At 43.0% G+C, this 14,067-nt stretch overlaps 1 protein-coding gene and 1 long non-coding RNA gene across 2 annotated transcripts; one reads left to right on the forward strand and one right to left on the reverse strand.

Annotated features, from left to right (window-relative positions):
* Window positions 1-1,717: 1,717 nt before the first annotated feature.
* Window positions 1,718-12,668, forward strand: PISD (phosphatidylserine decarboxylase). The gene is given in 8 exon segments (XM_035898415.1): window positions 1,718-2,939; window positions 2,941-2,964; window positions 5,149-5,314; window positions 6,850-7,086; window positions 7,215-7,353; window positions 8,266-8,412; window positions 9,212-9,372; window positions 9,692-12,668. Coding segments are annotated over 8 exon segments (1,227 nt in total). The 5' UTR covers window positions 1,718-2,811; the 3' UTR covers window positions 9,917-12,668.
* Window positions 9,345-13,601, reverse strand: LOC118452722. Its single transcript, XR_004842533.1, has 3 exons — window positions 13,390-13,601; window positions 12,705-12,841; window positions 9,345-9,431 (listed from the first exon to the last, which is right to left on the reverse strand). It is a non-coding gene; the product is annotated as an uncharacterized LOC118452722 (long non-coding RNA).
* Window positions 13,602-14,067: the final 466 nt, after the last annotated feature.

Below are 14,067 nucleotides of genomic sequence, written 5' to 3' on the forward strand. Positions count from 1 at the left end.
TAATTCTCTAGGGATTTATACCTGCTGGTAACCGTTTTTTTTTTAATTTACCTAACATGGATTCTGGGTGAGTTCAGACAGGCAGGGGAGTTTGGTACTGATGTCCAACCTCCTCCAAACCAACAGTCGTAACATTCTTGTCGCAGGCTTTGTGGTACTGCCTGCATCACAAGAAATCCAGCTATTGAGATGCCATTATGCGAGTTCCTCTGTCATGAGCTGGTTAATCACCAGTTCCTGGTCCTTTTCCCATGGAAAGTAGGTAAGTGCAGGGTGGATTTTTCATTTCAGCCTCTTCACTCTGTAGGAACTGCACGTTGCTCCTGGGGCAGCTGCAGGAACTGCGAGGCCGGATGGCACCTTGCCATATATGTATGTCAGCATTCAAGCAGTACTTGGGTGTTTGCATCTTGGTGAATGTAATGAGGTCAGTAGAACAGAACTTGAGAGAAACATAGGTTTTCTTACTCATCTGAACCATTTTTTTGAAGAAGTGGAGAAAAAAACGCCAATATTTCTCCCTTCCTGGAGAGGAATCTCTCTGGCACCACGTTCTTTGTTTTGAACTGAAGGGTAGTTTGGGGGGGATAAGACTGAATTTCTACTGAAAGAGCTTGCGGGTTTACTGCCCTTATCCTTAAGGGAAGAGTGCTGAAGAAAATGTAGATAAGAATTCTGTTTGCTCTGTTGTCTTTCTGCAAAGTCATGCATAGGTGAAGGTCCTCAAAGGAAGAGATTAGTCCTTAGACGAGGAGCAGGATGCCAGCCTGGCCTGCAGGAGCTGGGCAGGGCTGGGTGCTGGGAGCTGGGCGCTGGAAGGGCAGGAGGCGGGCTGGGGAACTCTGCCTGCTACTGCCTGGCTTCACCAGTGCCAGATGCGTTCTCTGTCTCTTCACAGTTTTGTGAAGGTGCACGTTCAGTGTGAAAATGACTTTCGTTTTGGTCTGATGAAGTGCTGCTTGAAAAGATGTTGTCAATTTAGCTTGTTTCTATTTAAAGTTTAGTATTTGACGGTGGTAATTTCTGATGTTCCTGGCAAATCAAGAGAAATCGCTCCCCTGTGCTCCTCGTTGCTTTTCTTTGAATTTTGATAGGATTTGGGTAACTGCTTTCATCACTTTACTATACAGATGGCTTCATTTTTGTTGTGTAGGAGTTTCTTGTGCCAGCCAGAGAAAGACTGAATGATATTTTAAATAGGAAAACAAAAGAAGTTTGGCACAGGGCTCAGGGAGGAAGGAGTGTGTTTTGAGTGCTTTCAGTTAATCTTAAATTTACCTTCTTTCAATTAACTGGATTTTTTAAAAATATGCAATTGATAAAATGCAGTTCGAACAACAACTTACACACAGGTCTTGGAACTTCCTGAGATACAGAATACCATATAGCAGTTTTCTTCCTGAAAAAAATACTCTAATGCAGGGACTCCAGAGGTGTTTCTAAGGAATAACTGTAATATTTGAAGGCCAATAAAAATACACAATTCTTGCTAGAATGTTTGCCTTTTGAGGCCTGAGTGGGATGCCATTAGCTAGTTAATTCTAGCTTTTCCTGCTGGCCCTCCCACTTCTCCTGCCTTATCCCTAGTACAATGCAACCCTTTCCCTCACATCAGAGAAGCAGTGTTCTTTTTGATCTACTCTATTAGGCATACAGCTTTCATGGTGTTCAGAGAGCTTTGGAAACAAATTTTATATATATATATATATTATAATCCGGAGGTGAGGCGTAGCTACCCGACTTCCACTTTCTGAACCAGGGGTCCAGTTTCAATCCAAATCCAGTCAACAGGAGATGCAGAAAACCTGTATTGGAGATGTGGTCTGCAGGGTCAAAGAGGGAAATTTCCCTCTATGTGTATTCAGAATGCTCAGATAGAAATACTGCAGCTTTTTGTCTTTAAAAAACAAAGCAAAACCAAATCATCTTCCTTTACTCATGTTTTCTATTTTACTTCTACTGGACATAAAAACTGTGCTGGTAGTGAGAGTCACATAATGGACACGTTAACAGTTCTTTTATACCCGATTCTCAAGCTGGCCCTAAAACTGGCTTATTTCGTTGAGTATCTGGGTGTTTGTAGAAGAATGTCCTTTACCTGCTCCCTATGTGAGGCTTTTGAGATGGAAAGAGGCTTCAGGAGATGGATGTTGATGTCTGGCAAGGGTTGTAAAATAGAAAGACGTTCCTTTCCTTTCTGTTTTCTTCTTTCCAAGCTGGACATGAAGAGCAGGAAGGGGTTTTTGGTGCCCAGCAGTCCAGAACTCTTTTAGCGGCAGCTGCTGCACTGCAGAGTCGAAGCTGGGAATTATCTCCTCCTCTTCTCCACCCCACTCCTCCTCCCAGCCTCGGATTCAGACTGGCTCTGGGGTTAGCTCTGCAAGGCCAGCTGGCTGCTCATCTGACTGTAGTGCATTGCTGCCCGGCAGCCTGAGACTGCGGGGTGTTTTTTGGGGAGTTGAGTTTCAATGGCCACCCTGACTAGCAAGAAGCAAGGACTGCTTACATGGACAGCTCGTTTTTATCTTTTGCGGAGTCGGCTTTGTAGTGGGATGTTGAAATATGACACAATGCCTGTTTGTTTGCAATAGCTGCAACCCTTGTAGCAGAGATTCAAGTGGGAAACAGAGGGGGAATCCAGAGACAAACCAGCGGGGGAATTAGGAACTGTGACGCCGTGTCCTCTCTCCTGTGCCGGAGCAAGCAAAGGGAAGAGAGGTAGAGGAAAAAAGACTGAGCCTTGCAACCAGCCGTCACCCTGACGATGTGTCAGTCAAACACCCTGCAGGGACCAGATCTGCACACAGGGAAATGGTGAGATGCTATAAAGCTTTATCTAACCCTCCACCCTCTTGCTACAACCTCCGCAAAGTTAAAATTCATGTCCGGAGGCTGCGTTCAGGGAACGGCGGCAGCAGCAGCTGTGCCAGGGACCAGCACGCCAAATAGGAGAACTCGTTTCAGGTACTGTTCAGTATTTTCTGCTTTGCAGGAATGGTGACTGAAGGGAGAAATGAGGGAGGGAAGATGGGAGGGTTTCTGGGCAGAAGGAGCGACAGCCATCTGCAAAGCTTTTGTTTGGCCTAATTACTATAAAGCTCCTTATGCATTGAATTGGCAGAGAAGGGCACGCTGTTCTATGAGAAGGGGACTGAGGAGGCTTTCGTTCCTTTCCTTTCTACTCTCCATCACTAGAAGAATATAGAAAAATTAGCAAGGGACTGCTCTGAAACCAGGCCAAGGCAGTGAGAAGCCCGAGGGCCCCGGAGCGAGCTGCCAGGATGCAGCTCTGCAGGGATTGGTCCATGAGCGACTGCAGTGAAGGGGGGGAGAGCAGTGGGAGGAGGAGCGGGACCTGGCGCTCGAGGCTGGCAACCCGGCTCCTGGCCTTGCTAGCCCTCGAGCAGACCGCAGGCTGGTGGATGGTAAGGATGGGAGGAGGAATGTGGAGTGTCCCTTCCTGTTCCCATGTCGAGTCAGTCCCCACCTCCTGCTGGGAAAGCCTGCCTTAGCTCTGCTGAGACAGCACTAAATCTCCTCTGGGCTTTTTTTTGTTCAGTTTTTTTCCCCTGGCATTGTGATGCACAGATCATTCTGGTTTTTATTTCTTGGGGGGGAAAGAAGTTGTGCTCACTGCAGAAAAAAATCTCTGAGCCAAAAGTACCATCTTGCATCCCAAAGTGTGACAGTTGTACCTGCCTGCATGGTATTTTAATTCTGATCCAAGTTTTGAAAAGAACATGTTGGCAAGAAAATTTCCTTTTAATTTCCCAGCTTCTTTCCATCCTGGAAAGGCATACACAGTATTTTATAGTTCATCCTTTGTATCATATAATCCAACGAGAGGGCGAGCTCTTCAGAGAAGCCAGAGCGTGCCACTTCCCGTTTGTGTGTGCACGGAGCTGTATCCTGGTTGCAGGCACACTGACTTAAGCAGCCTGGGGAGAACAGTCTCTTAGCCAGGATTTAAGTCAGTGCCCGGAAGATTGGAATATTTTCCCCTCAGGTAGGCAGACTTTCATTTGAGAATGTAACCTTGGAAATGCCAATGGTTTCTTCACGAGTAGAGGCCAAAGGATAAACGGGGACCTGAAGGGTCTCCCATCCAGACCTCCTGCAAGGGTCTGAACTGAAGCCCATGATGTCCTCTGCTCGTAAGATGAGCAGCTTTTCTCTCGGAGAGTTACAAGTTCAACTTCGCCCCATGGCCATTTGTGCAAAATTAGTTTGCTCTCAGCCAGGACATCCACATCACAAAAAAAATCATAGATTCAGTTGGTTATGAGGCCAAAAAGTTAGTGATTGGTCTATGGAAACGAGATTCTTTTGCAGCACTAGCAAGACCTGCTTTGTCCACATGTTCTCTGTTCAGAACCAGGGTACCCAAGTGAAGGCTTTAAGACCTGGAAAGCTGTCTTTTGGAATCAGTTATTTGAAAACTGTGTTAATTAAAGCAGGAGTGCCACTCCTGTTGTTTCTCAAGTAAGTGCTTGTTCTTGAAGTTTGTGAATCACCAACAGGTCTGTGTAAATTTAACTCTGAGGCACAACCTAGTCAGGATGCCTTCAACACATGAACCCTCTGAGGGACCTCAGCTTCTTAGGTTTCAAGGACTTCTTTCACCAGAGTATCTGTTTGTAATATTACGCCTTCATACAGCTCTTACTGAAGTCCCAGCATCACAGATCCCTAGCTTTCAGAATATTGTTTGCTGTCCACTTTGGCTATCCAACAGCTGGAGCAGTCACAGGAAATGTTTTCTGGGAATGTAATCTTCTGATATTTGGAAGAAGAACCTTTGCTCTTCCATGTTTCCACTAAAACCTATCGTTATGTTGTTAGTTGGATGAACCAGTTGTGACTTTGTTTTCAAATGTCACCTGCAGGTGATCTTGTCTTTAATTTTTGAGGGTGTTACTCATAAAATGTGACCTGCAAGAGTGGACACCATTTTTTGGACAGAGGATTTTTTTTTTTTTTTTTTTTTTAAAACTGGGGGAAAGAACTGACCAAAATAAAGGAGTAAAGACTTGCAGAATCAATGTTTACGTAAAGATAAGCAGGAATAAATCATCCCCAGCTACCAGAAGCTGGTAGTTCTGAAGCTGAGATGGCTGACCCTCTTATGTTGTGTATGTAATCTTTCAGGTTGCAATTTCCCCAGCTGGCCCTGAGGCGAAGGTTGGGCCAGCTAAGCTGTATGTCTAGGCCTGCTCTGAAACTCCGTTCTTGGCCTCTGACTATTCTCTATTATCTTCTGCCTTTCGGTGCTCTTAAACCCTTGACCAGAGTGGGATGGAGGCCTATGAGCAGGGTAAGTGTGAGCAGGTCTCTTGCGCTTCGCGTACATTAGCTGTTTTATACCAAAGGGAGCTGGCAGCAGCTGGTTGGAGAGATCCTGAATATAGAACAGGCTGATGGTCACTAGTATGAAAGCAGAGAGATGCAATTCATGTTTCCCTTTGGTATTTACTGTCCACAGTTGTGGTGACTTACTGCTTTACAGACCAGTGATTTTTTTCAGTAGCAGAAAATTTCTTTGTCCTGTAACAGTCAGGGGTCAACCCGGGAAAACCAACAAAAACTTTTGAATTAATTCAGTCACCTCAAAGTATCAGAGCTAGGATAAGGCAGACCAAACCGCCTCTCAGTTCCCTTTCCTTATATAACCTAAGGTACTGCTGATTCAGAAGTTTTTATCTAAAGTAAGATTAGGTTGTTTTCTTTCTGAAATGTCACTGTATTTTAATGTGATGCAGGATGGTGATTTGTGAGTGAAATCTTAATTTGCTATATTTGCTAGGATGGACAGGCTGTCTAGCTAGCGTGCGCTTCTGCTTGTGTTTATGGCTGTATTTTGCAAGACTTAATTGTGAAGGATATGATTAATATTGATAATAAATGATGACTCTCAGTAAGAAAAAAAAAACAACCTTCTAGTTGGGAGTTAAATCTAGCTGAGCTGCAGTGTTCAAAAAAATTGTACCAGATTCAGCAGATAACCGCTTCTTTTGCAAAACTGGTTTCAGAGGGTTCAGTTCCCTTGGTCCACACACCCTCAACCCCTCGATTACACCACGGTCACGCGAGGTTTTTGGCTGACACTAAGTACCACAAACCCCAGAGGAGTTACCTGCTAGAATTGCCCACAGGAAGACACTGTCATCTGTCCAGTTACATCAACAGCATATACCTCTTGCCAACATTGTTTCATTTGGTTTTCTTGCTGCTAAAACAGGCCTGGTGTTAAGTCCAAAGGTGCATTTCTACAGGAATAAAGGCACTTTACTCTTGCAATTAGCAATTCCCATCGTTGCGAGAGGAGTAAGGCTGGCATAAGTTTATACGGGCATAGCTGTATCCACATGGGTATGCATGCTTCTTCGACTGCACAAGTATCAATAGAGCAGTACAATACTGGGACGTGGAAAACACCCTTATTAGTAGATGCATCATAAAAATGAATATATTGGTAACATTAAACCCTTCTGATGAGTGTTCTACTAGGCTATGTGAAATGTGTCTTTTTCTATAAGCCTCACATTGGGCAGTTCCCAGTAGCTTGAATGCAGAGCTTCAGCCTGCAGGGGAGTGGAGATTCTGGCTTCAGTGTAAGGTTGTAGTAGGTTTCATCCTGTTCCTCATCTTCTCTCATCAGAATGGAGGGAGTGAGGATGAAGTGCAGTGTTAATTTTTTGCTGACTTAAAGACTACTTTGTGGTGTAACCCGCTGAATTCAAGGGAGTGGTTAGCAGGAACGGTTTGATCCTTTCTGCTTTATGGGGAGAAGTAAGAGAAAGCCATCAGTGGGAAGAACTGACTGACGGGGTGCAATTCTTCCTTCTTTAGGTTGCTCTGTACAAATCGGTACCAACTCGACTGCTGTCACGAGCCTGGGGTCGCCTGAACCAGGTGGAGCTGCCTACATGGCTGCGGAAGCCAGTTTACAGCCTGTACATCTGGACATTTGGAGTGAACATGAAGGAGGCAGCTGTTGAAGATCTGCACCACTATAGAAACCTCAGCGAATTCTTCCGCAGGAAGCTGAAACCACAAGCGCGGCCAGTCTGCTGTTTGCACAGTGTGGTGGGTAAAAGAAAATGAAGGCTTTGCACTACGCTACCAGCTTCTCCTGCCTCCCAAAGGATCCTGCCTGCTTTACAAGGAATTAATGAATTCCTAATGTGTTCCATTTTTTTTCTCTTTGCTTGTAGATTAGTCCCTCTGACGGAAAGATCCTTAATTTTGGACAGGTAAAAAACTGTGAAGTAGAGCAAGTAAAAGGAGTTACTTATTCTCTGGAATCTTTCTTGGGACCTCGCATCTGCACAGCAGAACTGCATTTTAGCCAGGGTGAGTTCTGCATTTATTCTGCTCTGCCTTTTCAGTGTTCTCAGAGGTCATGAGAAAAAAGATTACTTTTTTTTTTGCCTGCCCCCCCCTCCTTGTCAGGAACAAAAGCAGGTCTGATTTTTGTTGTGTTTTATTTGGGAATAAAAATGTCACTGTTCTAGTTCTTCTCTTTCTCACCAGCAGCTTTACAGTGTCTTGCCTGGCTCATTCCGATTATCTGAATTCAAGGGCTTCGTTCCTACAACTCACTCAAAGATCTACCACTGTAATGAGGCTGTAGCACTCCAGGCTGAAATGTGCCCAAGCACCTGGTTCGCAAAAATTGTATAAGCTGCTCCATGACAAGATTATGCTCAAGCACTAATCTTCTAATGACTTGTGCTGTTGCTGCTCTGCTGCACCTTGAGCACTGTCTGCAAGGTCTCAAGCTTAGATGAAAGCAACACACTTTGCTGAACTGGAGAGACTGAGTTCTGCAAACAGCAGGGTTCTTTTCAACATGAGAACAAATGCAACTAATGCATTTTATAAAACTGGGGACGCCTCACAAATTCTGTTCTTGAAAAGGTTGCTTTGAGACAAATTCTGTTCTTGAAAGAGTAGCTTTAAGAAAAATTCTGTTTCACTGGATTTCAGTTTCTGCTGTTCTGTTTAGGGAAGGGAAAACTCCAAAATGAAAGAATTTCCAAAACTATTAAACCAGTACAGGATCTAATTCCCTTTATTGTTGTAAAGGGAAAAGAACACTTTGAAATACTGGATTCCTGGATGAAGTGTAGCTTTTTGTAGTCTCAACAATACTCATGGCCTACATTTAGTCCTCTGCTAGGTTCTAATGTAGACTGCTCAGCTATGGTAGATGACTCTGTGAAAAATATCTTTAACCCCTTTCTTTTAATGGTTTCTTTGCAGCCCCACCTGGTAACTCTTTTCAGCAACAACTGGTCACAAAGGAGGGGAATGAGCTCTATCATTGTGTAATCTACCTTGCACCGGGGGATTATCACTGCTTCCACTCACCCACTGACTGGAGAGTGTCACACCGACGTCACTTCCCAGGTAGGTTTATTCCTAGAAAATGCAGAGCAGCTATGGAGGGAAGCGGTGGCATAGGCCATTGCTGAGCGAGCCATGCCAGTGGAGCAGTTGTACAGTCACATGATAGAGAATGGTAGAAAAGCGGTCACAAATGGTAATGAAATTTATCATCGTTTACCAGAATAAATCACAGAAATGGTGAAAACAGTAATATTGTATTCAAGCTGGTTTAGCTCTTTGAAATAATTGTTGATGCATGCTGACCTGACTTGTTCCTAAACACGATTTGTTCCGTTTGAAACACAGATAATTCTGCCTACTTTAGCGGTAGGCTTTCACTGTCTGCAAATGCAGGCAAGGTGAAGCTGTAGGTGGGAATAAGTGAAAGCTGAGGGAGGCTGGGGGTACCAGCCAGTCTGAAAAGAATAATTTCCAGGTATGAAAATCTAAACCCTTTGCTCTTTAGCAGAAAGAACTGTAGATGGTGCTCCAGATTGCACTCGAGCCTTACAATGAAGGATGAGCATGGTCTTTAGTTTCCCTGTGACTCTGCTAGGAAAAATGCAAAGTAATATGAGCCCTGCCCAAGAGTATTGATCTTTCTGGACAGAAGACTAAAGTTTACATCTTCTTATGACCCGTTTGGTTTTACTACAGCCTTGTCTTTCACTCTGCCTCATGTTCGCCTCTCTTCCTACAAATAAGTGACAGAATTGCTTTCCAGATCAGCTGCAGTTATACTGAAAATACCACTTGGATGGCATTACAGTATCGCTACAAACCAGACAACTTAACTGGGAATATTTTCTCACTATTGCAGGCTCTTTGATGTCTGTGAATCCTGGAGTTGCTCGCTGGATCAAGGAACTGTTCTGCCACAACGAACGGGTTGTCCTTACAGGTGACTGGAAGCATGGCTTTTTCTCTTTAACAGCTGTAGGAGCAACAAATGTCGGCTCTATCCGCATCTACTTTGACCAGGTGAGCAAGACAGTAGTAGGCAGCTTTCTGGTTTTGATGGTTGAGGCTGGTACAGTATACTAAAAGAAAATGACAAAAAAATATTTTTTTTAAATCTTACTACCCTGAAATTAAGGTGTTTAACAATACTGATGTTCTAAGACTGATTTAAATGGAGTCATCTCCAGTATAAACTATTTTTTTTAATATTCCTATTGCACTTTCGAATTGTAAGTGAATTCCTGCATTGAAAATGCCTAGATATCCACAGTCTACAGCTGTGCTAATGAATACAGAGTACTGAAATCCTCAAGTAACAGTTTCTTTCTTCTCTGTACAGGACTTGCATACCAACAGTCCGTGTTACTCTAAAGGTTCCTACAATGACTTCAGCTTCGTATCCAACAACAACAAGGAGGGAATCCCCATGAGGAAAGGGGAACATTTAGGGGAATTTAACTTAGGCTCTACAATCGTACTGATCTTTGAGGCACCCAAGGACTTCAAATTTCACCTCAAAGCTGGACAGAAAATCCGCTTTGGAGAAGCACTGGGGTCTCTATAGAACCTCCCTCAGCGAGGTCTGCTATACAAAGGGACTCTTACCACACCACTGAGTGTTTCACTAAACAAGTATGTGTCACTCAGCAGGACCTGGGTGAGGAAATCAGAAGATGTTATTGCTATGTTGAGAGTATTTGGTCTGTATTTACATGCTGCTGAATGCAGAAAGAGAATGGAATGACGATATATGTGTCAGGTACAGCTGCCTTTATAAAGATGTTGACCATGGATATTTCTGTCCCACGCTGTGCCTGTAGTCTTTCATGTTGTCCCCTCAATGTGCCACAGAATAATTACATTCTTAGAGCCTGTAAGTCCCTTTTAAGCCTTCCTAGGCTGTGCAGGTGCAATGGGGAAGGGTGGAGGTAGATAAGCTGTATTTAAAGGGACACAGACAGGCTCAGTCAGACCTTATATCTGCAATATCTATATTTCAGACCTTGAGTAAAGAATGTGTTCTCCTATTTATTTTATTCTAAGACACTCTCCTGCAGTTTTTAATATAAAGTCAGCCTGTGACCACGTAGAGCGCCAAACAGTTAAATGGGCTAGTATGTCTTCACAGTCCAAACTAAGCAAAACATACATCAGACAGCATCAGTACAATAAATTACACTCATTCACATTTTCTACTGTTAGACATCTTCCATTCTTTTGCCTGACATTGTCCCTTTAAAAATGGACTTTGCACTGTATTTTAAACCTGAAAATACTTGTCTGCATTCCATATGATGAAACTGGTCATCTTGCGATTTTCTTTGAAAAAAGCAGATAAAGCTGTGTCCTGCTCCTAACCCATGGTTTTATTTTGCTGTTCCAGGCCTTAAGGATTTTATTTGTATGAGAGATAGTTACTTCACTTCTTGGATTAAGGGGCTAGAAGACATAGGGGATTCTTTTCTTGTATGATGCAATGAGATGGCAGCCAAAATATTTTTACTTTCTGATATGTATCTTCATTTTTACTTTGTCACTAAATTCTTGAAGAATTAATTCCTGTACTTACAGAACAGTTTCAGATACTTCAGGACCAATTTTTATTGCACGGAGTGAAATGCCCTATGCACTGACTGTGTATAGAAACATTACCTATCTTTGAAGGAATCCCAGGTTGCCTCTCGGGTGCCAGCCCAGCCGTCCTATAATGCACTGGCAACAGTTTCATCTTCTCCAAAATATAAACCACATCCACACCTGCTCTGACTCCTGCCCTCATACTTAATGCTAGGAATGTGCTGGTGGGGAGTGAAGGCTCTATGCTGAAGCTTCATCCTACAGCAAAACTTCAGAGCCTCTCTGTAACTTCATGTCAAGAAGAGTTAAAATCTAACACCTTGGATCTGTTGAGTGTGGCGCTACACGGCACTGACAGAAAGCCAAAGTGAAGAAGAAGAATTGAGTTTTAGAGCAATGTATCAACTGTGTTTAGAGAATAAACTGTTTCAAGTCCAGGCACTCAAACATTTAGAACAACTTTGCTGTCCAGAGCTTGTTGGAGGGGACATGCTTATGAAACCTGCCTTTCTGCTCTTGAAAGATTTCTTATATTACTTCCTTGCTTGAGCCTTGGTTATTTTTTCTGCTACTTCAAGGAGATGGTGGGCTTTCTGATTTCCTAAAGAAAAACTTCTCTTCTTTGTATGCACTGCAGAAAATAGAATATAATTTTGTTGTACAAATGTCCAGTTTGCCAAGTCCTGTATGCTTAGCTTGTCATCAGGAAAGACAGGATGATTAACTGCCTCCAAGTGATGTAGCCCAGCCATGACTCAGATGATGGTGGCTGTTTGGGTGACAAGCAGGAGAAAATTCATTTGGCTCCGAGAGTCAATGTTTCCTCACTTTACCTGGGGAGGAGTTTGAAAGCTTGAAGTGGCTCTCAGCCACCTATCTTGTTAAACTTCTTGGCATTAGCAAGTTTACTCCTGCAGCAGTGTATTTATTACCATATACAGATTATAGATGTGCGCTTTTTTAAACCACTGAGAGTGAGAAAAGTCTAAAGCAAACATCAACCCCAAGAGGATAAAGCTAGCCTTTTGACTAAACTTCAACATCCTGTTAACAGTAGAAAGCAAATTTGTTCCAGTGGATGAGAAAAAAAGACAACTGAATTTTTTGCCCCTTTTCCATTGGGGCCTACGACATCCAGACATAGCCAAAGCAACTTAAGTTTTAATTTCTTCCTACTTGGCATCATCATCCACGGTATCTGAAGGTTACTGTTAGCCTAGTAATGGAGGATGGGTTACCTGGTGTTTGCTTTATTAGAAATCTAAGAAGGAGGAGAGGATTCAGCATCCAAGTGGCTGTTCTTGTGATGGTCTTAATAACTGTGCAGAGCTAGCTGATTAACAAACATTACTTGTTACGCAGTGGTCAGCAATGTGCCCTGGAATCAAAGGCAAAGTTCTAGAGGGTACTGATAATGCTGTGAATTTCTCCTGCATGGAGAATCCATTAATTCTTCAACTGTATCAGTAGCACGGTATTTTTGTATGTCAAAGTGTATGACTTATTGACATTAACTCATTTAATTGCAAACATTTTGAAATAAAGAGTCTTATCAGCGTTGCTTATCTTTCTGAAATGTCAGAGTAACCTAAACTAGGTACTGTGAGTGCAGCATGAAGCATGTCTAGCGCCTGTTTTTAACCAGCTGTAGTAACAAAATAAAGCAAGCAAAAGTATTTAAGTTAATTTATTAAATAAAACTGCCATACATAGACTAAGAGAATGTATACATCTCTTCCATCCTCTCCTACTATGAAAGGAGCAAGAAGTCCTACCTGTGAGCTGGAAAATTGGTTCAGATGCATTATATATCCAGAGCAATCTGTATATCATGCAGGCGGGCAACCAGTTTCTGCACATGATGCCTCTCTTTTAGTTGTGCTTTGGTGAGAGTGTTGATCCTCACCTGCAACTGAAAGTGAAGACAATTGCATAAGGCGTTTGTACAGCAAGACAGCATTTAGTCTTTTTCACAGAAAAGTGAATGAGTTCTGGCAGCCTTTATATTACCCCACTTAGGAACCATGAAGTGACAGGATTGTGTCACTCGGGAACAGCCAAGTACTGGCTGGCTTTAGAGGTGGTGGTGCAGTACCCACGCATGTGGCCGTATGAACCTGGGGACTGAGCAAGGCAGATGCAGTCAGTGTGGTATTACTACACCGACCTGAGAAATCGCAGAAAAGAAATTGAGACTGAATCTCCTAGAGCCTGCTATGTAGCTTGGAAATAGCCTTAGAAAGGTCTATTGGATCTGGAGTTACATTCTGAACAAGTAGGAAGCTGCAGCTACACAGCAGCCTGTTCTGTTCGACAGCCCGCTTCTGATGACGTTTCCCTTCTCTTGGCATTTTAGTAGCAGCTTACTACACAACTAACAACTGCCATCGGCCTTCAGGCTAAGTGCATAGCATAGTGATAATCACTTCAGTAACTTCAGTTTGCTTGCTATGTACACACCTGATCCAATTCTTCCCGAACTCCATGTACGCCATCTTGGTCCTCTGGCTGCACGCTCATTTCTAGCCACTTCTGTAGAATCCGTGCCTGCTGCTGACAGGACCTGACAAAATGGATTAGAAGGATTCTTATCCCAATTAAGAGCTCAACAGCCTAAGCCAACTTAGACCTGCAACTGATACTTGCAGTAAGACCCAATTTTTTGTCTCAAACCAGTAAATGATAAAAGTTTTTAAAATAAGTGGGGGGAAAAAAAAAAAAAGTATGCTGGAAAGCAAAGAAATTTGTCTGAAAGCTGTTGGCTCCATTTCCTACTCCTAGGTCCTGGCTTCTTCCTTTCCTGACAGCTGAATCCCCTCCAAGCCCCATTTTCTTTAAGTGTTTTTGTAAACATCTCATTCTAGTAGCAAAGTTGTCAATTTTTTTTTAATTGACAGTTGAAAGAGCTAAGTCTTCACTCCTTGTGATAAAAGAACTAAAAGCTGAATTTCAGCTGCTCTACCAAGTTCATTTATACTGCCTTCAGATTACACCCAGTGATACCTTTGTCATGCCTTCTCCAATAGCTGCCAAAGGTATAATTAAACCACTTGCTGACCACAAAAGAAGTGCATGTATTCTCTCCCACCTGGAGTGAACTCTTAAAAGGAGAAAATAAAAATCTCTAGAACTTTTCTC

Source organism: Egretta garzetta, unplaced genomic scaffold, assembly GCF_000687185.1.
Source record: "Egretta garzetta isolate BGI_Z169 unplaced genomic scaffold, ASM68718v1 scaffold7, whole genome shotgun sequence".
Taxonomy (NCBI): domain Eukaryota; kingdom Metazoa; phylum Chordata; class Aves; order Pelecaniformes; family Ardeidae; genus Egretta; species Egretta garzetta.